This window comes from Lissotriton helveticus, chromosome 12 (genome assembly GCF_964261635.1).
Source record: "Lissotriton helveticus chromosome 12, aLisHel1.1, whole genome shotgun sequence".
Classification (NCBI taxonomy): Eukaryota; Metazoa; Chordata; class Amphibia; order Caudata; family Salamandridae; genus Lissotriton; species Lissotriton helveticus.
Window position 1 is genome coordinate 918,018,888 of NC_136073.1, and position 23,884 is coordinate 918,042,771.

General features: G+C 45.5%; 1 protein-coding gene across 1 annotated transcript in view; it reads right to left on the bottom strand.

Moving 5' to 3' along the window:
* Window positions 1–23,884, bottom strand: part of LOC144798234 (uncharacterized) — a 139,656-nt gene that overhangs the window by 27,833 nt on the left and 87,939 nt on the right. Inside the window, exon 3 of the mRNA XM_078668983.1 lies at window positions 14,980–16,498. Coding sequence (XP_078525109.1) covers window positions 14,980–15,838 — 859 coding nt within the window. The 5' untranslated portion in view covers window positions 15,839–16,498. The remainder of the gene's footprint in view (window positions 1–14,979; window positions 16,499–23,884) is intronic.

Sequence of the window (23,884 nt, forward strand, 5' to 3'; positions counted from 1 at the left end):
AGGGGCGGGACAGAGGAGCAGGAGGGGGGGCAGGACGGGGGGGCAGAGGGGCGGGGCAGGACGGGGGGGCAGAGGGGCGGGACAGAGGGGGGGGCAGAGGGGCGGGACAGAGGAGCAGGAGGGGGGGCAGGACGGGGGGGCAGAGGGGCGGGGCAGGACGGGGGGGCAGAGGGGCGGGACAGAGGGGGGGGCAGAGGGGCGGGACAGAGGAGCAGGAGGGGGGGCAGAGGGGCGGGACAGAGGGGGGGGCAGAGGGGCGGGACAGAGGAGCAGGAGGGGGGGCAGAGGGGCGGGACAGAGGGGCAGGACGGGGGGGGCAGATCAGGGGGGCTGAGGCAGATCAGGGGGGCTGAGGCAGATCAGGGGGGCTGAGGCAGCACAGAGGGGCAGATAAACTCCTACCTGTGCGGGTCCGGCGCAGACACTTCCAGGCGTTGTCCCGGGGGAGGGGGGGGTCGTTGTTGCCCCCGAGGAGGGGGAGGGGGTATCTTCGGTGTGTGAGGGGCGTTGCCCCGTGCGGGGGGGGGGGGTCGTTCTTGCCCCGTGGGGGGGTCGTTGTTGCCCCGTGGGGGGGTCGTTGTGGCCCCCGGGGGTCTGCGGGTTCCTGCACGAGATGACGAGGACCTTCCTCTTCAGCCTGAAGCGGGACAGAGAGATGCCGGAAGTGATGTCAGAACCAACTGCGGGCGCCGGATGTGACGGCGGCTACTGCAGACTCTGCCACCGCTGACCCGGAAGAGGCAGGACACTGGCCGCACCTGCTGCTGACGCCGACCCGGAAAAGGAAACTCGTCATATTATAATCAACAACACATGAGGGGCCGGCTGACGATGCGCGCGCTCCCGACTAGAGAAACAAGCACTGGCAAAGGCAAGAGGGCCCGCCTTTCAACCGACTGCAAGAGGGCCCGCCTTTCAACCGACCGGTTGCTGCTGAAGAATACACACAAAAACAGTCTTTCATAAAGACATTTACTGTTATTACTGATCCAAGATGGATTGATAGTAACAGTGAGGGGGGGGGGGGGGGGGGGAACATGAATGCGTTTTTTTTGGGTCTGAATGGGAGGAAGCGGGGGGGGGGGAGGGAGACCAAAGGAAGAGAGGGGGGGGAGAGACCAAAGGAAGAGAGGGGGGGGAGAGACCAAAGGAAGAGAGGGGGAGACCAAAGGAAGAGAGGGGAGACCAAAGGAAGAGAGGGGGGGGAGACCAAAGGAAGAGAGGGGAGACCAAAGGAAGAGAGGGAGAGACCAAAGGAAGAGAGGGAGAGACCAAAGGAAGAGAGGGAGAGACCAAAGGAAGAGAGGGGAGAGACCAAAGGAAGAGAGGGAGGAGACCAGAGGGAGGAGACCAAAGGAAGAGAGAGGGGGGGGGGGGAGACCAAAGGAAGAGAGGGAGAGACCAAAGGAAGAGAGGGAGAGACCAAAGGAAGAGAGGGAGAGACCAAAGGAAGAGAGGGAGAGACCAAAGGAAGAGAGGGAGAGACCAAAGGAAGAGAGGGGAGAGACCAAAGGAAGAGAGGGGAGAGACCAAAGGAAGAGAGGGGAGAGACCAAAGGAAGAGAGAGGGGGGGGGGGGGAGACCAAAGGAAGAGAGGGAGAGACCAAAGGAAGAGAGGGAGAGACCAAAGGAAGAGGGGGAGAGACCAAAGGAAGAGAGGGAGAGACCAAAGGAAGAGAGGGAGAGACCAAAGGAAGAGAGGGGAGAGACCAAAGGAAGAGAGGGGAGAGACCAAAGGAAGAGAGAGGGGGGGGGGAGACCAAAGGAAGAGAGAGGGGGGGGGGGAGACCAAAGGAAGAGAGAGGGGGGGGGGGAGACCAAAGGAAGAGAGGGAGAGACCAAAGGAAGAGAGGGAGAGACCAAAGGAAGAGAGGGAGAGACCAAAGGAAGAGGGGGGAGACCAAAGGAAGAGAGGGGGGGAGACCAAAGGAAGAGAGGGAGAGACCAAAGGAAGAGAGGGGGGGAGACCAAAGGAAGAGAGGGAGAGACCAAAGGAAGAGAGGGAGAGACCAAAGGAAGAGAGGGAGAGACCAAAGGAAGAGAGGGAGAGACCAAAGGAAGAGAGGGAGAGACCAAAGGAAGAGAGGGAGAGACCAAAGGAAGAGAGGGGAGAGACCAAAGGAAGAGAGGGAGGAGACCAGAGGGAGGAGACCAAAGGAAGAGAGAGGGGGGGGGGAGACCAAAGGAAGAGAGGGAGAGACCAAAGGAAGAGAGGGAGAGACCAAAGGAAGAGAGGGAGAGACCAAAGGAAGAGAGGGAGAGACCAAAGGAAGAGGGGGGAGACCAAAGGAAGAGAGGGGGGGAGACCAAAGGAAGAGAGGGAGAGACCAAAGGAAGAGAGGGGGGGAGACCAAAGGAAGAGAGGGAGAGACCAAAGGAAGAGAGGGGAGAGACCAAAGGAAGAGAGGGGAGAGACCAAAGGAAGAGAGGGAGAGACCAAAGGAAGAGAGGGGGGAGACCAAAGGAAGAGGGGGGGGAGACCAAAGGAAGAGAGGGAGAGACCAAAGGAAGAGAGGGAGAGACCAAAGGAAGAGAGGGGAGAGACCAAAGGAAGAGAGGGAGAGACCAAAGGAAGAGAGGGGAGAGACCAAAGGAAGAGAGGGAGGAGACCAAAGGAAGAGAGAGGGGGGGGGGGAGACCAAAGGAAGAGAGGGAGGAGACCAAAGGAAGAGAGGGAGAGACCAAAGGAAGAGAGGGAGAGACCAAAGGAAGAGAGGGAGAGACCAAAGGAAGAGGGGGAGAGACCAAAGGAAGAGAGGGGGGGAGACCAAAGGAAGAGGGGGGGGGGGAGACCAAAGGAAGAGAGGGGGGGGAGAGACCAAAGGAAGAGAGGGAGGAGACCAAAGGAAGAGAGAGGGGGGGGGGAGACCAAAGGAAGAGAGAGGGGGGGGGGAGACCAAAGGAAGAGAGGGAGGAGACCAAAGGAAGAGAGGGGGAGACCAAAGGAAGAGAGGGAGAGACCAAAGGAAGAGAGGGAGAGACCAAAGGAAGAGAGGGAGAGACCAAAGGAAGAGGGGGGGGAGACCAAAGGAAGAGGGGGGGAGACCAAAGGAAGAGAGGGAGAGACCAAAGGAAGAGGGGGGGAGACCAAAGGAAGAGGGGGGAGACCAAAGGAAGAGAGGGAGAGACCAAAGGAAGAGGGGGGACTAGCCAGAGGGGAGGCGGGGTGCTCAAGCATCACAAGCTGGGGGTGGAGGGCAGAGGGAACACCGGGGCGCAGCAGGAGTTAGCACACAGCGAGATCTTGGTTTCTAGAGATTTTTGCTTGCGTTTAATGCGTTTAAAATAAAACATGTGCACAAAACACTGCCACAACTCGCAGAAGCACATTATTTTTTAGTTACAGCTAAGTAAATTTAAAGTGAGGTATCAGCTTTTTTATAACATACAAAAAATACACAGATAACAAGAAGAGAAGCACATTTTATTTATTAAGGAATTTCATATGGGTTTACGTCTCCTTCAGGTTATTGCAGAAAACACATTTTAAATGATCTTTCATAACTATTCTTGGAAACAATCCACAGGGAACAGATTGAGCCATCTTGTTTATTTTAATTACAGATGAAATATGAATAAAGAAAGCATTGATACTATATACATATTTTTCTGATGCCGAATTTATATGAACACACAAGACCTACACATTTAAAATACACTAAGAAAAAAGCTCCTATACACAGACAAGGGATTTTAAAAGTTATTTTTTATAATGCAGAATCCAAAGAAAATAAACAGATACCCAAGTTAATTATAAAGTCACTGAGACAATAATAAAGAAAAGAAAAGAAAAAAACACATTTTTAATATCAAGTGTAGGACTGACACAGAAACTACATTGCAAGCTGCATCCCATCCTTGAAAGTGTTTCATTAGACCTGAAAGTCTTAACCATCTGCTGCTTTTACAACTCAGTTGAACTCCTTTTCTGCGCTCCAGGAATTTGTCACAAGAAAGTAAATTAACCCGCTCGGTGCTCATGACGGAACCATTCAGTCACGGGCGCGCTGTGCTAATGACGGAGTGGTTCCGTCACGGCGCGGCCGCCCCGCCCACGCTGCAGCAATTCCGCGCCTGCGCAGCCGTTCTAATGAGCGGACGGGGCCGTGACGGAACTACTCCGTCACAAGCACAGCGCGCCCAGACCCCCCCTCCCCTCCAGCGCTGCGGCGGAATTACCACCGAGGCCAAGGGGTTAAGAAGGCCTGGAAGGTCAGCTATAACACTGCTGACAACAAATGCAGAGAGACTAGAAATGCAGAAACTCTGTATGAACCTCCCTTGGGATGACCTGGACTATTGTTATGAATAAGTATGGTAGATACAGGTTTTCTTTTCCTTACCTATCGGCTGATATCACAATGTCAACATATTATTGTAACAATCATTTTCTCTTCTGTGTGCACTTGCAGTGTTCCTCCACTAATATGCCAGACAGTTCATAAGTTTGCTAATTCTGTAGTGTCATGTAAAATAAGCTAGTTTTCGAACTTTTTGAGGAACAAGGTTTTTTGGATCCTGGGACAATCAATATATGTGAAAAAGACAAATGTTCCAACTACGTTACAACAACCTAAGTTTAAATATGGAATACAGTAAAGTTGTGACCCTGATGTGTTTAAAACAAATTTTCTGCAAAAAACACAACTTAAAAACACTCTATAGTACACAAACATTCAGCTTACTGTTAAGTAAGTATTTATGTTGGACTGAAAGTTATGATGTCCATAAAGAGCTACATACTATACGTGCTCCAGGGACTCAATCGTATTTGTTGCTGTCTGGACATCCATTTACTCCTTTTAATACATTTGCTTACAGCACAAAACTCAGTCGCGCTTAGTACAGGCAATACTAAATTTCCAAAAGACAGGTGAATCACGCCCAATAATTCCCACCATAATATATCTTAATTTATTTGTAGGTTTTCAGTTGAGAACACACACCACTTAAGGCATGTCATGAACTGGGCCACCTTCCTTTTCTTTGTGAAACGTTACACATCTAGGAAGTTGAAAACTTTTTCTTGGTGTCATTCTATACAACTCTATGGATACCTATCCTGATGAAGACCCTCGTAATAATCACATATGGTTGAAAAACATAGATGCTATTGAAGCAGGACCTATTGCAATTTATATTAATGAGTCTGAGAAAACCACATTTGATTACTAGGGATTCATATACGCTCTCTCTTGCTCTGGCACCCATCTCATGGACCAACGAAAAGATTATGTCAAACATTATACAACAGCTAAAGCAGACCACTCAAACAGCCTCAGATGGCCTTGCTTATTTCTCTTTCTTCATGAATAAAGAAGGTGCACTCGATGTGAAGTTAATAAATCAGGCCAATATTATCCAAACTTTCTTTTTATTAAGTTAATCATAAACATTGGCACACATCCAACGCGTTTCGGTCCCGGGTGCCAGAGGGAACTTTGTCAGGGCTCTGAAATATATGTGTGCCAGTTTCTATGTGTGATTTATCGACCTCACATCGAGTGCACCTTCCTTATTCATGAATATTTCTCCATTACCTGCATCCTTGGACGGCGGGTGCTGGAAGTGGTTGCACCATCTCTAAATATAACGTACATGTGGATTTGACATGCTTAACCTTGATCAGCCGTTTGCTCTTTTGCCGTTATTGCTCTTTCTTACTTGGTCCAAATGTTACTAATTGTTTACTTCTAGTCGTGTAAAAAACGTTCGGGTCATCATAAAGCAATATATACTCTGATCACCATCCGTGTGCCTTTCACAGCTTCCTTTTCCAGTCCTGGAGAAGGAATGCAAATTCACTGGGAACATATTAAGCCACATACAAGACGCTTACTTAAAAAACTATTGAAGTGTGATTAAGTTGACACAGATTTTAGCGTGTAGGAATTTATTTAAATAGTATATTTATTTTGAAAGAAATATGTGATTTTCCAACACCTCAAGGCAACAACTAATCCGTTTTCCTCATTTAAATGTTTGTTGCGCAATATATAGCCTGAGGGATTACCTTCTTTAACCCCTTCTGCGCTGATGACTAGCTCAGCTCGTCATGAGTTTTACCTGGCGTGCGCTCATGACGAGCGGAGCTCGTCATAAACCGCGGGGTTTTAAAAACTTCAGTGCGCAGCGGGAAAACTCGCCGCGCGCATGTGGTTAACTTATATTTAAATTCTTTTACATCAGGCTGTGCACTTTTAGTAACGTTTGGGGCATGCTGTAAATATATCTTTTAGCTCCACTTCTACTGCGCTGTATTGCTCTGTGGTATTGTTTTTTATGGTTTGCTGTTTACCTTTACTATTTTATAGATATCAACGTATTAACCCCCCCCCCCCAGCAGAAAATGTCCATATATTACATTTGTCCTGTAACTGGATGGTCTTGCTGTACGTTTGACGGGCAGCGGTTCAGCACATTAGCCAGGCTCATGTCACTCTTAATGGCCAAGAGGAACCTTTTGCATTATTTCAGTCTTGTAATTAAGATTTTCACGGTTGAAAATATTTTTTTTTAACAAACTACAAACACCATAAAGCACCAAACAGTTCACCCTTCTGGGCCCAACTGGCAGTAGAGGGAATACTGAGTCAGAAGAATCTCCAGTCTGTGGACCCCTATCCAACTTTCCACATCCCATGTAGTTTGCATTCACTAAATAATATTTACAAGCTGGTATGAAGAGTCCAACCCTACCCCTTTCTTAAAAGAAATGAAACAACCCTCCCTCGCCTAAGAAAAGCAACAGCACTTATGTCTTGTGAATGTGAAAACACACTGTATATTGTTGAATATAATTTCCCAGCTGTAGGAAATTGGGTAACTTGTTAAGGGGGAAGGGGGGGGGGGGTGAAACCCTTCAAGCAGCAACCACACTTCTTGTGAGGGCTAAGTCACATGCACACCCCATATTAACCTGTGCTGAACCCGCTGCTAGACTGCAACAAAGCAGTCAGGTTTAACTCAGCAGCAATGTGTAAAGTATGTATGCAGCACTTCAAACAGCGATAAAGTGAAAATACCACAGAAGAAAAATCCCACACCAATTTTGAAAAATACAGTAACATGTAATACATTATTTGAGACCAAAGCAACAGAAATCCAATTAGTAGGACTTAATTTTAAATATGTAGATAGAAATATTGCTTAAAAGGACAAAGTGACAACTATGCTTACCGGGTCCTACTGGACAGGGACAAAGTCCCCAATTGAGGCTGACCGCAATGGAGCATGGGCCAGATACTAGGACCAAGTTAGGCCAGCTGAACAAAGTACCTTAAATCCTAGTTGCGATCGTTGGGAGATCCCACATCGAGGATGACACGCAGTGGTGGTTCCGATGAGCTGCGGGGTCCGACATCAAGGATGAGTTGCACAGTTTCTATAGGTTTCCACCCCAGAGTTGTTTGAAGTTTCCTTCCTCCCTGCCCTGGACCCAGCCTGTGTATGGCCACAAAAGACTAGTGTGAACTCCTTTGTGAGTAGGCAGAGGCAGAGTCTTTGTGAAGTGTAAGATTGGTAGGTGACAGCTCTCCCTCATTCTGACAGAGATGGCCCATTCTGCCAACAACTATCCCCTCATTTGTCTCACTGTTAGGGATGCACACACAGAGACCACCAAGCCACACCTAGTCATGTTACTCAGGATACTAGCACCAAAAGGTTAGGATAAAAAAGAAAAATGGCAACTTTCTAGAAATTACATTTTTATAATTGTGACCTAAATTTAAACTTTACCATAATAAAAGGATTTAAATGACATTTCCTTAGACACCACACTAAATATTCCTAGCTGCTCCCAACTGAAAAATATCACTTACTAAATGTAACAGTGTAACCCAATGTTATCCTAAGGGAAAGTCATGCCTTGCAGTAGTAAAAGAAAGAAAAATCTAAGAGTTTTTCACCCCCTGGGCATCTAAAACTTAAATGTATATGCCGGGTTTTTAAATATACTGCACCCTACACTATGGGCTGTTTAGGGCCTATCCTAGGGGTTATATATTTTTTCAAAAGGAAGGTTTAGGCCTAGCAAAAGGTTTATTTTGCAAGGTCGATTTGGTAGTTTAAAACTGCACAACAGGCTGCAATGGCTGACCTGAGACATGTTTGAAAGGGCTACTCAAATCGGTGGCATGATCAGTGTTAGTAGCATTTACTCTATAGGCCCCGTTGACACATAGTACCACTTTACTAGTAAATGCAATGTGCCAATTGGGTGTAAGTCAATGCTACCAAGTTTTAGGGAGTGAACACGTGCACTTTAGCATCAGTAAGTAGTGGTGGTAAAGTCCTAAGGACAACCAAAATGAATTCAGCAAAAAAAGGAAGAGTAAGGCAAAATGTCTGGGGATGACCACCCTAAGGCTGACAAGTCTAACATATGCCCACTGAAGAGACATTCTTTCATTGCCTTCACTTCAATTTGATGGTACTCTCAGGCACTAAATATCGAAATCTCCACCACCAACTTCAGAAAAGTCATTTACACAAGATCACCCACCATAGACAGTGTCCTGCACTCTTTCGTTAATGTTAAATTAACTTCCTCTGATTAGTTGCCCATGTCCCCATCACAATCCAATGATTCAGCAAACTCCTTCCACACAAGCACAGATCTGTTAGAATTTTATATTACACAATACAAAGACTTCAAACGGTCAATGGTGGCTAAATATTGGCTAGGCTCCATGAAATGGAAGAGCTTTGCAGTATACTGACAGCACTATGCAAGGACCCCTTAATTCTCACACAACAGGCAACAAAGAGCAGATTTCGAGATTTCCATGCCCAAGCCAACCCCCGAACATACAGAGAACATACTAATAGCTTATGTGACTCCAGCGGAACTGAGATAGAGGTAGTGAAAGCAGTCCATCCATTGGTAACATGTGTGGGGACAATCTCCCTGATGAGCTGTCACCGATGGACTTGCACTACTGTTTAAAGAAGCAGCTGTAAAGGGAACGGCAGGAAAGTGCCCCTTTTTGACATGGCGACCCCCCGACTGAAGTGCACTGGGTTCCTGCTAACCAGGTCACCAGTGCTCTTTCCCTAAAACAAGCTAACTATGCAATTGTTCCAAAGCTGGCAAGACCTTTAGCACCCCCTGTAAGTTCCTAGCAACTCGTACCCCAGGCTCCCGGGGCATGGGAACTAAAGAGGGTCCCTAAGGGCTGCAGCATGTACTGTGCCACCCAAACGGACCCAACACCAAACTCATACATGCTGCCTTTGCAGGCAGTGTGAAATAGTGCACACAAAAGTGAAAACATGACATGGCACACACCCTGTGTGCCATGACCCCAGACACTGCATTAAACAGATGTAAGTCACCTCTACAGCAGGCCTTACAGCCCCAGAGCAGGGTGCATTATATTACATGTGAGGGCTTATCTGCATGAGCAGGCATGCTCCCTGTGCTGTTAGTTCAATTACTAGATAGTACAAGTGAACAGGGAAGCCATCTTAGGCACACGTACTGGGCACTGGTCATTACGAGTTCCCCGGTTACAGGATGGCTTCACTAAAAACCTGTAGTGTTTGATATCAAAGACCCTGTCTTGATAAATCCCCACTGGTGCCAGTGGTGGATTTATTGAAACATGCACCCAGAGGGCACCTTAGAGGTGCTACCTGAAAACTTATCAGCCTCTTAGTGTGCTATTGACTAGTATCGTCCAGCCTGCCACCATAGACATGTTTCTGACCCCCTGCCTGCAGGCGAGAGCCCTCGCTCTCGGAGGCCAGAAACAATCCCTGCTACGGAGGAAGGCGTTCACACCTCATCAAGCAGGATAACTAGTGAATCTGCATACCAAGAACAGGGACTTCAAAGCCCCTGCTGCCTTTGAAATGCAACCATTGCGTCCCAGAGACCTGGGAGAGGACACCCCTGCCCTGCCGCTCACGTGGCACCAGGAGAGGCCGAAAACGACCTATGCTAGGAGGCATGGTTCACTACCAGGTTAGTCACACCCCAAGGTGGGCTGCCTGATGTGCCCCAGGAAAGAAGGTTTCCAACACCTTGATTTTGGTGACATTAAGAACTCTGGGACAGGGTTATGCCCACTACCCACAGGAAGTGGACATGTAGGGGCACAGTGACCCCAAGGTTAAGTAGCCCATGTAGTACACTCCCCTTAGCATCTCTAAATTCAGTGTTTAGGTGCCCCCCTGGCAGAAGGAACTCCAACTCCCAAAAAAGAAGGAGCAAGAAGAGCTGAAGGAGCTAGAAGAGCTTAAGATGGGAGAACTGTGGACTGCTGGTGGAGTTTGATGCCAAACCCTGCCATACTACCTGCTCCTATCCCGACAATTGCAACAACCTGACTCTTCCTGTAGCTGTGCATCCTCCATCGGCCGCCTGAGGGTACCAGCACTTCGCCAATCTGTCTGCATCTCCCTGGAAGTGGAGGAGCGTTGGGAGATCCGAGACTTGCCCCCAAGTACCCCCATTTAAGCCTGTTTCCAGGTGATCTCCCTCTCTGCCTACAGCGTAGCGCACAAGGCTCCCAACCAGACCAGTACCTCTGGACCGGACACTCCAGGGCAGGCAAACCTGAACTGTTGGTGGTACTATGGACCCTGGCCCCCTAGAACCTAGAGTCCCTAAAGGGACCCCCAAGAATCGCTTGCCACGAACCGTATGTAGTACATGTCTTTTTCTAACACAGGAAAGCATTGCCGTGTAAAACGCATTTGAGTGAGCATTTCTTACCTGCTAAAACTGAAAAGTACTTACTTTTACGAAGTTCTTGGTGTTTTAAATAAATCAAAATAATTGTTATTTTTCTCAAATTGGTCTTGAGTTTCTTCTCAAGCGTGTCTCATGTATTGAGTCTGTGTGTGTTCAACAAATGCATTAACACTACCCTCTGAAAAGCATAAACTGCTCGCCCACACTAGCACAGAAGAGAGCACCAAGGATTATTAATTTAAGCCCTATAAACCAAAAAGGGTGGTGTGGACTTTACCTAAAAGGAAACCTCTCACGACCAATGCGGGAAGCTGGAATTCTGGCATAGATTTAGACTGAAGGTAATGTCTGAGTAGTGAGGAACTGGAAAAGGTACAAGACATGGATTTCTCTCTCATCTTTTCTGTTTCTCTTGGTGGTGGAAGCCCTTGCGTCTTACTGCTTAACAACACGAAGGGACACGGGTTGAGAATGGTTATTGAGCATACTGTGGACCCTACCAGGTTTTAATAGGTGCCCAGTGACAGACAGGGTTCGGTAATGGAAACTCAGAAATGTTTGATGGTAGACGACCCATTGTTGACAGGAAATCTGACATTTTTGCTGAAGTCAGGAAGATATTGAATAATAAGACCCGCCAAAGTTTCAAGTCACAAGCATTGCACAAACAAACAAGGACCCACGGAGCTCCTCAATAGAATAGCTGCCTGAAGCCGAAGTACGTGGTGTGCTGGCCTTCGCACCAGGTGCTAAGTGTTTTACAACAACATACAGAGCCTTACCGAACGACAAAGCCCAAATGAGGATCGAAGCTACTAGGAAACAGTAGAACAAAATTCAACGATGAATATTGGAAAACTTTAACCTCCAATCTTTGCTATTATTGAAAAATCTTCCATGACCAAAAGGCTCCCAGCCTCATTCAGAAACAATGGGCATTGTGGCACACTGGCTATTGCCATGAAGCAATGAACAAAGGAAAATAAACAAACAGAACAAATTAAACTAATATTAAAAAAACACAAATTAAAAGCAGCAACTTCACACCAAACAGAAGGAAATAGAATAAAACGTTAAAACCCTACCAGCCAGTCTTTCTTCCAGTTCCAAAGTAGGCACGTCAAAAACAAAACTCAAACCAGCTTAATATCCTGGACTGTAGTCTGCTTAGAATTCAGGAATACCTCTCTCGATACAGTTTCAAGCATTCCCTTCCTGTACGCACAGACACCACGCGTGCCTGTAGCACCTGTAAGAGGGCAACTACTATGAGAGATCATCAGAGGACATGGCAATCCTCACTCCCTAAATACTTAAGGCATTACTACTCACAAGTGTCGGCGCCTCTCACAGCCTGGACAGCTTCACCACGGCGTTTCGTCTGCTGTGGAGGGCTGGCTGCCCTTAGCTCGGTCTGTTGCGGAACGCAGGGCATGGAAGGCACTCTGCTCCGCCGTGGACAGCACTCGGCTCTGCCGTCCCCGCTGCACAACTCTTTCACAGTATTATTCCAGTCAGTGTCAGGACACTGCCAGGGTCTGGTGTCTCCAGATGCCGCATCTTCTGCTTTGGTCTAGCAGTTTATGAACTACAGCCAGCATGAACATGCTGCGCTAAATGCAAGAACAAGTTATATTGAAACCCTCTGGGCATTAGGCAAGCTTTGGTAGCCAAGGTAGTGGGGAACCAATGAGCAGGAGAAGATGAAAGAAGGCACATCGAAATAGCATGCGGACTTGGGACAAACCCAGCAGTAAAAGAGGTAAATCTACACTCAAGTCTAGGAGGGATTATAAACCTCTGAACCTTTCTCCAGAAAGTTGCATCATGAGATGAACAGCCTGAACGTATCAAGAAAAACATGTGAAATTCCTTGTGCATCTCTCCGTCATTGATGTGTACACCTGAGCACGTCCCCCCCCATGGATTCTATCTCCAAACATGGTTCGTTTGGCATTCCCAAATAGTTCCTATTTCTCCTGCTTTCGTGTTTTCAAATCTTTTTGGTCAGACTGCAACTGTGTGACCATCAACAAGCAACCAAGATTGAAAAACATCCAGCATCCACCGATTGGGCCTGCTTTTTCTGAATGGTCCTTACTCGGCGCAGGTCATTGAAATGCATTTAGAATTCACTTCATGTTTACTTTCCTGTCAGTTCTGGCAAGTTCTCGTGGATTAGAACCCAAAATGCTGGCCAAACTCCCTGAGTCCTGTACCCGTTCCCTCTACACAGGTAAAGAACCTGGGAGTTTACCTGGATGACAGATTGGACATGAGGAAACAAATAAACGCAGTGGTTTCTTCTACGATGTTCACTATTAGAACCACTAAGAAAATTCTCCCTTTCTTGCCCAAGGAGAGTCGGCAGACGGTGGTCACGGCACTTGTCATGTCAAAACTTGATTACTGCAACAGCCTCTATTTAAACATCCAAGAGAGGCTGTTGCAGAGGTTACAGTTGTTGCAGAACACGGCTGCCAGGCTTATTTCCAGCATACCTAAATTTTCCCCCATCTCTAGAGAAATTCGCAAACTTCACTGGTTACCGGTAAGACAACGGATACAGTTTAAATCTTTGTGCCTTGTTTTCAGATCTCTTCAGAAGCAGGGCCCTCTCTATCTTCAGGACCAACTGCAATGGTACTCACCATCTAGATCCTTGCGCTCATCAGCGCAAAAATTAGTAAGAGTACCACCGGTGAAAAAGGCCCGTTGGTGTGGTAAGAGATTTGTGGCGGGTGCAGCAAATCTTTGGAACCAGCTCCCCGCACATTTGAGGTGCTGCACAGATTTACTCCCCTTTAGAAAAATGCTTAAGACCTGGTTATTCTAGAATCTTTTTTCTGACTGTGCAACCTACTTCTCCCTAGGGACAACAGATAGCGCCAGGACACCTCCGGGTAACAGACGCGCTTTACAAATTAATTAACATAGCATAACATAACATTTAAGCATTTCCCACAAATGCACAATTTAGGCCCGATTTAAGAGTTTGGTAGATGGGTTACTCTGTCACAAACGAGACAGAAATCGTGTACATCTTATTACAAGTACCGAAGGCTATAATGCACTAGTAATAAGTCAGGGAGGATAATCCGCCTCCCAAACTCCATATCAGGCTCCTTTTCAGTGCTCGAATCTCCAGACTGTGAGGTGTAGTATACACACACTTACAGGATCTAACCTCATTCCTAAGTGAAGGTACACCAGAATAATGGTCTGCATAGGAGGTGGCACGACACTAGAGCTTTAAGCGTCAATACGATGCACATTATATAGTGTTATGGATTCTGCATCTTAGGATTTATTATCTTACTACTGACCACCAATATTCACGATGGACTGACGGCACAGCAAAGAGGTCTGACGTGGTGGAAACTAAGGCAACTCAAACACTTCTAAATCGACTAGACAACAGAGAGTGTGTTCCCCAAGGTTTCTTTAGATGTCAAAATTGAATTATCGTTCTTTCAACATTCAAGGCATGTGCGGGCTTCCTGACCTGCATGCATTCCCGGAAGAGTCCTTCGGTGTTAGAACTGTTAAAAGCAATTTCCACACTCGGAGCACCTGTTACGACAAAGGGTATGCCCTCACAATTCAGAGCCTAAATCTGTTTCCAGTAAAACATTTCTTACAGCAAGCTCAGAAATTGTGAAATTATTATTGCATAAGTTCACACTTAACATGACCTTGCATGTAATTTCTAATTGCGGTCCAGACTTAATATGTTTGAACTATAGAATATACAGGAATGTTTTTCCCTAAATCACTATTCTGCTGTGCTATCAAACACTACTGTATACTACAACTTGAAACATTCATACTCAGGCAAAATGGCAGCTTTAAAACTCTATACTACAACTTTCTCAACATTAACACTCTCAAAACTGTCGACGAATGGGATCACAATTCATGATCGATACACGTCTACATAGAGCATGGCAATCTATTATTCACAGCGATTACAATGTTAGTAACAGTGTTAAACCATCCTTATTAATCCAAGCATGTTTAATTAGCATTACTATCTTGTACTAATGGCCATGAGAACAATATTTCACACTACATGGCATCTAATGGAAAATACATGACTAAGTACACTGCTTATACGTCACTAACCATGAACACTGGGTGTGGAGTAACATGCTGCACGTCTGCTAAGTATTCCACTGCCTCTTCAGGGGTTGTGTGCTCTACGTGAATACCTCTACCATATGGGGTGTCTTCTATCATGTGTGTTCACTGACAGGATCTTTGGCCTGATGATCAACTGACATTCACTCCAGTTTCACATGTTATGTTTTTTTCCCCTCTGTGTGTTCGCAGATGTCGTTTGAGTGCTGATGAGACCCCAAAAACTCTCTGGCATTCATTGCAGCTGTATGGTTTTTCCCCTGTGTGTCTTCGCATATGAGTCCTTAAATTTGATATGGCTCTGAAAGTCATTCCACAGGCATTGCATTCATATGGCTTTTCTCCTGAATGTATTCTCCGATGGGCTGTGAGGTTTGATAAGGCTCTGAAATTCATCCCACATTCACTGCATGTATGTGGTTTTTCTCCAGTGTGTGTTCTCTGATGGCGTTTTAGAGCTGATGAGACACTGAAACTTGCCCCACACTCTCCGCATATGTATGGCTTTTCTCCTGTGTGTGTTCGCTCGTGTGCCCTTAAATTTGATAATTGAGAACAGTCCATCCCACATTCTTTGCATACATATGTTTTTCTTTCTACGTGTATTTGCTGATGGCCCCTTAGTGAGGCTAAGTCATAGAAACTTATATTACACTCTTGGCACATGTACAATTTTTCTCCTGCATGTGTTCGCTCATGTTTTCTCAGGATTGAGGAGTCATTAAAACTCTTTCCACATTCACTACACGTGTACGGCCTTTCCCCTGTGTGTATTCGCTGATGTGTTTTTAGCTCAAATGAACGGCTAAAACCCATTCCACATTCACTACACATGTATGGTTTTTCTCCTGTGTGCGTTTGCTCATGGCGTTTTAGGCTAGATGACCGAGTAAAGCTCTTCCCACATTCAATACATATGTATAAGGTTTCTCTTGCAGGTACAGTGGCAAACGTGGGTATGAATCCGTGCTCAAGCAATTGCTGCTGGGCCATCATTTTTCAACGCTAGTAGATGGTATTTCAGATAAATGTTTGCCAATTTCACAGCACTGTTTAAATGTCACTCAATAGACTATCACAGTTATGGCACGACAAACTCTTATATGTGTGAAGTACAGTTTCCAAGTTGGACAAGAGTTTTCTTTATAAATATTTTGAAGAAATAACCTTATTGCTTAGTTGGGGAATTGCAGCCAAGTGTTCTGCACTAAACTGAAAGCATCTTTTCTAATGAACCTTCAGTTGTCCAGCTCTTTATTTAAGTTTATTGCACCTTTGAGCTATCTTGATTTGCAGCGCCCCATCGATTAGTAGGGTTAACAATAAATGTTTTTAGGTTTTTAAAAGGTTAGAAGTGTAAGAATTCTCTTATCCCCAATCTCTGGACCAGGACTGGTCGCCAGCCTGTTTCTATACCATATGTTGAATAGAAGTGCACGGGTGACACTCAGCTATGCGTCTTTCATCCACTTGACTGGTCTTGCTCGTTTCTTGAAGTTTGTCAGTTCATGTGAGAGTTATTCTGTTTTAATCTTGTTACTTCTGTTTCTGATTGCAGACCATGTCTTCCCGGTGCCTCTAGCAGTTCTCTGATCTGAGTTAGCAGTAATTCAATTCAATTCATGTTCCATCTTCTTTACACGTGATCGTGGATTTCTGTTGAATGTAAATATATTTAGCATCATTAAAACCGAGATATCTTTCATAAAAGCCCCACATTAATATATTTAACTACTTGTTTAAGAAAGTACTTCAAGAATTAACATATTTCAACTATGACAAATAAAATAAATCTTGAATGTAAGTTGGGGTTACAAAAACATTGAAATCATTAAAACTGCCATTTACACAAGTAGCAATATTGAAGGCTTCCTGCGGTTTCCCAACCATTCCGGTGCTGTCAGATGTCCTGGGGAGACCGATGTGAGGGCCGAATTTGTCAGATGTCCTAGGGAGACCGATGTGAGGGCCGAATTCTGCGCGCTTCGGTGCAAGCCAACACCCACTCGTCATGTGCGCGTGCCACATCGCTTATCGGCGGACAGGGTCTCTGATGGCTCCTGATCCCGCTGCTACTACACTGGGGACCCGTACTGGGACTCGCAAGTCTCTGCTACTGATGCACGCTACGACGCTGGAGTCACTACTCTGTGGTGCAGGAACGCTCGACCATGCGGCTTGCGCCCACACCAGTCTGCCCTGAGGCGGGGAGTCCCTACAGCGACGCGGGCCCACTGAGCTACTAAGATCCAACCCCTTGACAAGGTGAGGGCGCCTACGGACCCAAGCTTCCACGGACACACGGAGGCGACCTGCTTGGGCTACACGTCCCCCACCATAGTGCTTGCCACTTACGCCTCAGAGGGCTGCGGGAGTGTCGGTGCAGCAGAACCCTGAGACACCTGTGAGACCTACGCATGGTGGGAGCGATGAGTTGGATAGAAAAGGCCTGTACTCATGCTGGTTCTCGGGCCACGGTGGGTTTGGGTCTGCTGTAGGTGTAGACTGTGGGAGGAGGTCTCCTGAAGAACTTTTGCTACTACGGACATTAAGGTGCCGCATACTCCCACTCAGGCTGAAAGCAGCGTCTTGCCCTCCCATCTCTGCATCCCCAAGTGCACCGGCATGGACAAGTTTCCACGCGTGGGCTGATCCTGAAGCTTAGCGACTTTCAACGCACTGCTGGGACACACGGACTTGCTGTGCGGTCCCCGCCCCAGTATCCTTCACCGCTATCAGCCCTCTGTGTCTGGCCATCTGCCCCTTGCAGATGGCGTGATGGGCAAGCCCAGAGCGGAGAAGTCCCAGGTACAACCGCCGGAAATGGAGTCATCGCCCGGGCACGAGGAGTGTAGTCCGCCTGGGGAGACCACAATGATCATTCACACAGATTTGATGAGCTGTTGGCGGCGATACCCAACATTAAAACTACCTTGGGCACGAAGATTGACTCACTGAGCATCGATATGGGGTACATTCGGGAGGACCACAAGAAGCTGAAGGGCCGAGTGGAAGAGTCTGAATCGACATTGGCGTCATTACGCCCCACGGTGACCGCGACGGCCACCCAGCTGCAACCCCTCCAACAAGAGGTAGACTTTCTTAGGGCACGCACAGAGGACCAGGAAGGGCACTCACGCCGGAACAAAGTGCAAATCGTTGGCCTCCCCTAACGGACAGATGGCCCTAATATCGAACTCTACCTTGAGGAAAGGTTCTCCCGAGACATTTTGCAGGGTAAGATGTCGAAGTTCTTTTCCATAGAGCGGGAGCACCCCCACACGGGAGCCTTTCCCAGACTGGTGGTGGCAAGACTGTTCAACTACCGCGTTAGGGATCACATACTGCAGGTCACCTGCACTAGGGGCCCCTGGCAGGTCGACAACGCCACTGTCCACATTTATCCAGACTATACTGTTTCAGTACAGCGCCACCGTTTCTTTTACCTGGAGGTCAAGAAATGCCTGAAGGACCACTACCTGCAATACCCGGCACGTCTTCGCATTCGCAATAAGGAGGTCACAGTATTCTGGAAAAGTTCCCTTTTCCTGGTTGTTAAATGACAGATAGGACTAGTTATCAAAGGCCCTCTGTCAAGACGTGTTTTACGGTAGCTAGTGAGTGTAGTTAAAGTGGAGCCCCATGCTACAAAATAACAAATTTACACAACTTACATCAGTATGGGCAATACAGTTACCAAACTTAGAAATACTGGAATTAAGACAAAAATGAGAACATGCATCAAAAGTATACAGGAGAAAATCAAACTAAAGAGGTTTTGCATTATATGTTTGTTAAAAAAATATAAATTTTTTTATTTTTATTTTGCACACAAAGAAATACTGGCTTGTTTGTTCATTTACAACTCACAAAAAAACAATTTTCAATTTATTAAAACATGACATTACATTTCTATTAAAATCATTAGAAAAAAGCAAGGAATTGTCGACGCGGCGTTTTGGTGAGAGTGTTGATCACCTTCAGGACAATGCTTTCTTATATTAAAAACAATCTATACAAAGAGAATTAGAATAAAAAAATTAGTTTTTGTATTTTATTATGAATACATACCTCTCTTGCAAAACCTCTTCCCTTTTCCCATCATCATCATAGTAACTTTATACATTCCTTTCTCATTCCATTCTATTTTCAAGCTAGAACATGCTTATCATGTTTCACTGTTTTGCTTGTTTGTACAGTTTAAAAATCATATTTAGCCAAAATCCCATTTTGACAAAAAGAACTGTCGTACATATACATAAGGATTGGATAGGTTGTATCCTCTATTATTTGTTACTTTGTGGGCCCCAAGTCATTAACATACCCTCTTAGTGAACTGAAAATGATGCAATTCATAGAAGGAGATACTCGCTATTATAACATCAGGTTGCAGCTCAGGCTAGCTATTAGCTTGTAGTACTGGGCTCCTGGTAGGGCTTCAGTTATATTAATTGTATTGAAACATAAAGCGCATTTTATTTAATTACCACTTTTGGGTGATCTTATCTCATCGCCTTTAATTTAGATTTACATTATTCTATTAACTTACTTTTTATATATCTGGTCAGAGATTTATAAATTCTGTTCCTACTTTCTTTTAATTGTCAGCGGTTCTTATTTGCTTAACCGGCTGTGGGGAAAAAAAATGTTTTGCTCAGTGGACTTCCTGATTACTGTGCACCATAATTTTGTGCTACAAAGGTTTGTAAAAAATGTATTTTCCAACCTGTATTGAAGTACGATTGAGTGATATTTTTACTTCTTTAAAAATGGTATCAATTAGTCAGCATGCCCTGTCCAGGTCATTATAATTCTTCACCTTGGATTCCGGGGGACTATAAAGTAATGAAAAAGAAAGGCTATTGTATCTTGCTTGGGATTCCTCTCCCTCAAGTAGATCTGGGCCATATTGCTCTTACCTTCACTTTTGGTCCTTCTTGTTGGAGCTTAGATTCTGCACAGGACGGTTGGGGTTTTAAATTTTGGTTCACTGTGGAGACACAACCTTCGGTTACTAGTTCTAGTGCGCACAGTGATTTTTGTTCCCCTCTATACAGATAGTTCTATACATTTAAATATATTACCTTGAACTTATTTAGTAGATGTAGACCCTCTTGGTTTGTGGCTTGTTTGCATCAATGCCTTCCCTGATTTTTTACAATTTCAGGAGCTTCTGTATATTAGAAAAAGTATTTTGTAAATTTGGTTTAACAAAGGATAGGAATTTTAAGTTTAAATTAAGTCTCTATTAAATATGCTAGAGCTAGGGGTAATCCACACTTACTTGTGATTTTCTGGACTCGCCTCCTCAAACCGTCCTGTGTGATGGCTGCAACTGAGACTGATACTCAGTTTGCTCTACTTTTTATACCCTGGTTGATTGGTCTAATTGGTCCTAATTCCTCCTGATTGAGGGTTAATTGCTCGTGCGGTTTAAAAGAATACGGTTGCAGGGGCCATCTGGTAATGTGCTTATACTGCATTAATTGCTATGTATATACTGTCGATTTTTCGTGGTGCATAGTTTTGGCACCTTTGTAGATTGGTGTTGGCAATAAGATGGTTAAGGATATTGTCCCGCCGTCTTCACTAGTCACTCTATAGGGCGATTTAGTTAGATTATGCGCAATCTCTAGTGTGATTGATGCCGCGATCGGTACTTTATTATTCATTAATCACGTTGCAAAAATTATGTGACCTAAAATCTATGAATGCCATCGCTGACAATCGCTCTTGTTGGGCATTTATATTCCATAACCATATTGTCGTTCTAATCGGGCTTATTGCCGTCTGCGGTGCTCATTTAATACAATACCGCATCGGCCATTTGTAAATGTGTTTATATCGTATTACCTTATATTAGTTGGCGGCGCCTCATTTAGTTAAGTGTCTTATTTTAGCCTGTTCATAGCAGCCAAGTACGTGGTATATTATGCAGGTAATTATACGAAGTATTCATTGAGCCTAAACAAATCGTACCCGCATTACTGTTATTTTTCGTATTCCCATTTTATTTATTCTTCGAGTGTTTTTTTTTTAAACTTCTTTTTATTAAAGAAATACAAAAAAACCTATCAGCAGATGCCTTACATTACGGAGTAAGCAACATGTATACAAACCAACAGTGGATAATGTACGGAATTCCATAATGCGAAAGCAAAATATCCAGCTACCATGGCATGCGATCGTAAAAACACAGGATATATCAATCCGACCAGTTCGACACATTTCGTGAGGCCGACACCCTTAGAAGCAGGATTTTAAAGGAGAAAAAGAATCATAAAGTTCGAGTGGCAGGACGGCTTAAAATAATTGAACCATAGCAAAACAACCATCGCTCCCCGTTTGCAGCACTTAAAGGCAATACATTATAAAGGATCTCTTACACATTACCACTCCTAGGACCTGTCCACCCACCAATCAATCCAACCCCTCAGGAAGGCATCTAATAACAGAAAAGGGACAGGATATTATACATAAAAACGAAAAGAAAGACATTACAACAAACTCCTACCCCCCACCCTGCACCCCTGCATAAGGCTTCCGCCCAACCCCAACTAGCAGTGTGCCTGTTGCCCCAACTAACTGTGTTCTAAACGTAGAAAAGAAAAGTGGGGGAGGAAATTGACATACGGCTCCCGGTCCCCCCTCCCCCGTCAGAAACAACGACCCCTGAGCGCATAACCAAAAGACGATCATGATATTCAACCAGAGCTTACAGGGGAGGTTATAAACACCACCCACCCCTGCGCAAGAATAGTGGTAGCAAACCCATGTCTATTGAAGCGACGTTCCAAGCCCCTTTCAGTCAATCTCAACCTTGGCCCTTACGGTCTAAAATACAAACTCCCTCAGGTGGAACCACTCTCCCCACCGGATAAACGAGATGGAAAAAAGGAGAAAAAATGTTCAGTCCATATAAAGTCAATAGTAGTAGTCCATCACGGATCCCAGTCTCACATACGCACCCCCTCTCCGACAGTAAGTCCCAAAACCGTTTCCTCCGAAGACACGATGAAGCTGCGGGGGGAGGGGGGGGGGGGAAAAGAGGTGGTTATTGCGGCGAGCGGGGACCCCGGCCCTTCGAACCCGGGGAGGGGGCGTACCCGGTCTCCGGGACGGGGGACTCCGGTACGCGGCCACAGGAGCGTCGCAGCACCTCTTCTTCGGTGTTAAGCAGACCAAGCGACCGCCATCAGAATCAGGCAAAATGACCTCCGCAGCGATAGACCGGACCCAACCTGGGTCCCACGGCCGATGTTGTTCAATTGTAACCCGGCCGGGCCAGTACTCAAGGCCCCGGCTCACCAGCCGGGTTAGGCCAAGAATTGCAACACGGTGTAACTTTGTCGATCAGGGACGCAAAATAATCGGGATTGCACCACCGGGGTCAGCAAATATTCATCCACCTGGAGGTCGGGCGTATGATCGGGATAAATAATAGGATAATCTGACGGGAGACGGAGGTCGGCGGAGCCGGGAGCCTAAGGGGCCATCTTGTTCGCGAGCGTAGTTCCTCCCCATTCTTCGAGTGTTTTACTTTAGGAATATAAGTTATCCAGGTTGTCTAATGTGTATCAGAGCTTATTTTCCAGCTTCTACCCACGTACATTATAAAGTGTCTTTCCGATTGAAGTTGTTTCGCGAGCGGTCACGTGGGAGTGTGGGTGCCGCATCGGCCATCTTGTAACAGGCTCACTCTATGTGCATTCACTATATAGAGGTGCTTGTTTCCAGATAGGGATCGTTATTCTATTCAATAATACAATTATAATTAGAAGAAAACTAGTTTATCTAGATCCGTCACAGTGTCTGATTAGTTTGGGCGGACATTTGCAAAAAAGGAACTGCACCATGGCACTTTCCGTCTCTGCAAGCCTTCTAGGAAGAGGTGTGGCGCCGCGGCCAGGGCGACTGACGCTGGAATCTGGGGACCACGGTTCGATCCCCGGCTCCGGCGGCAGGTTAGCCCAGCACCATGTGACTCTGGGCAATAGCTCGCTTAATCTTCCCGACGGCGCCTAGAGACCCTTACGGGTGATTGTGCGCTTTACAAATGTGGACTTTACTTTACTTTGTGTTTGGTCGAATTTGGTCGGTATCTTCTAACGCTGACTTAGGTACACCTTCTCAGCTTATTATTTGTGCAGGGAAACAAATTTAGGTGTTCATAAATCAGCCTTTTATACTCTGATCATTTTGTATATGTGGGCATACATAAATGCGTTGCCAACTTCGACTTGGGCTTGCATTATTCTGGTTTGCTTGATACCCCTGGCTAAACTATTTTCTTTTAAGGGAAAACAAATGTCTCTCAAGCTAGTATTATTTGAGAGTATTGCGACTCTAGATTTGACATTGTGCTTCTTTTCTCATCTAATTAAATCACTCTTTCTGTTGGTATGTGTCTCTAATCAGTTGGCCAAGCTTTTTAAAGAATTCTCTCCCATTCTTCTCTACTATTAAGAACCGCTGACAATTAAAAGAAAGTAGGAACAGAATTTATAAATCTCTGACCAGATATATAAAAAGTAAGTTAATAGAATAATGTAAATCTAAATTAAAGGTGAATAATGTAAATCTAAATTAAAGGTGATGAGATAAGATCACCCAAAAGCGGTAATTAAATAAAATGCGCTTTATGTTTCAGTACAATTAATATAACTGAAGCCCTACCAGGAGCCCAGTACTACAAGCTAATAGCTAGCCTGAGCTGCAACCTGATGTTATAATAGCGAGTATCTCCTATGAATTGCATAATTTTCAGTTCACTAAGAGGATATGTTAATGACTTGGAGCCCACAAAGTAACAAATAATAGAGGATACAACCTATCCAATCCTTATGTATATGTACGACAGTTCTTTTTGTCAAAATGGGATTTTGGCTAAATATGATTTTTAAACTGTACAAACAAGCAAAACAGTGAAACATGATAAGCATGTTCTAGCTTGAAAATAGAATGGAATGAGAAAGGAATGTATAAAGTTACTATGATGGGAAAAGGGAATAGAGGTTTTGCAAGAGAGGTAGGTTTCCATAA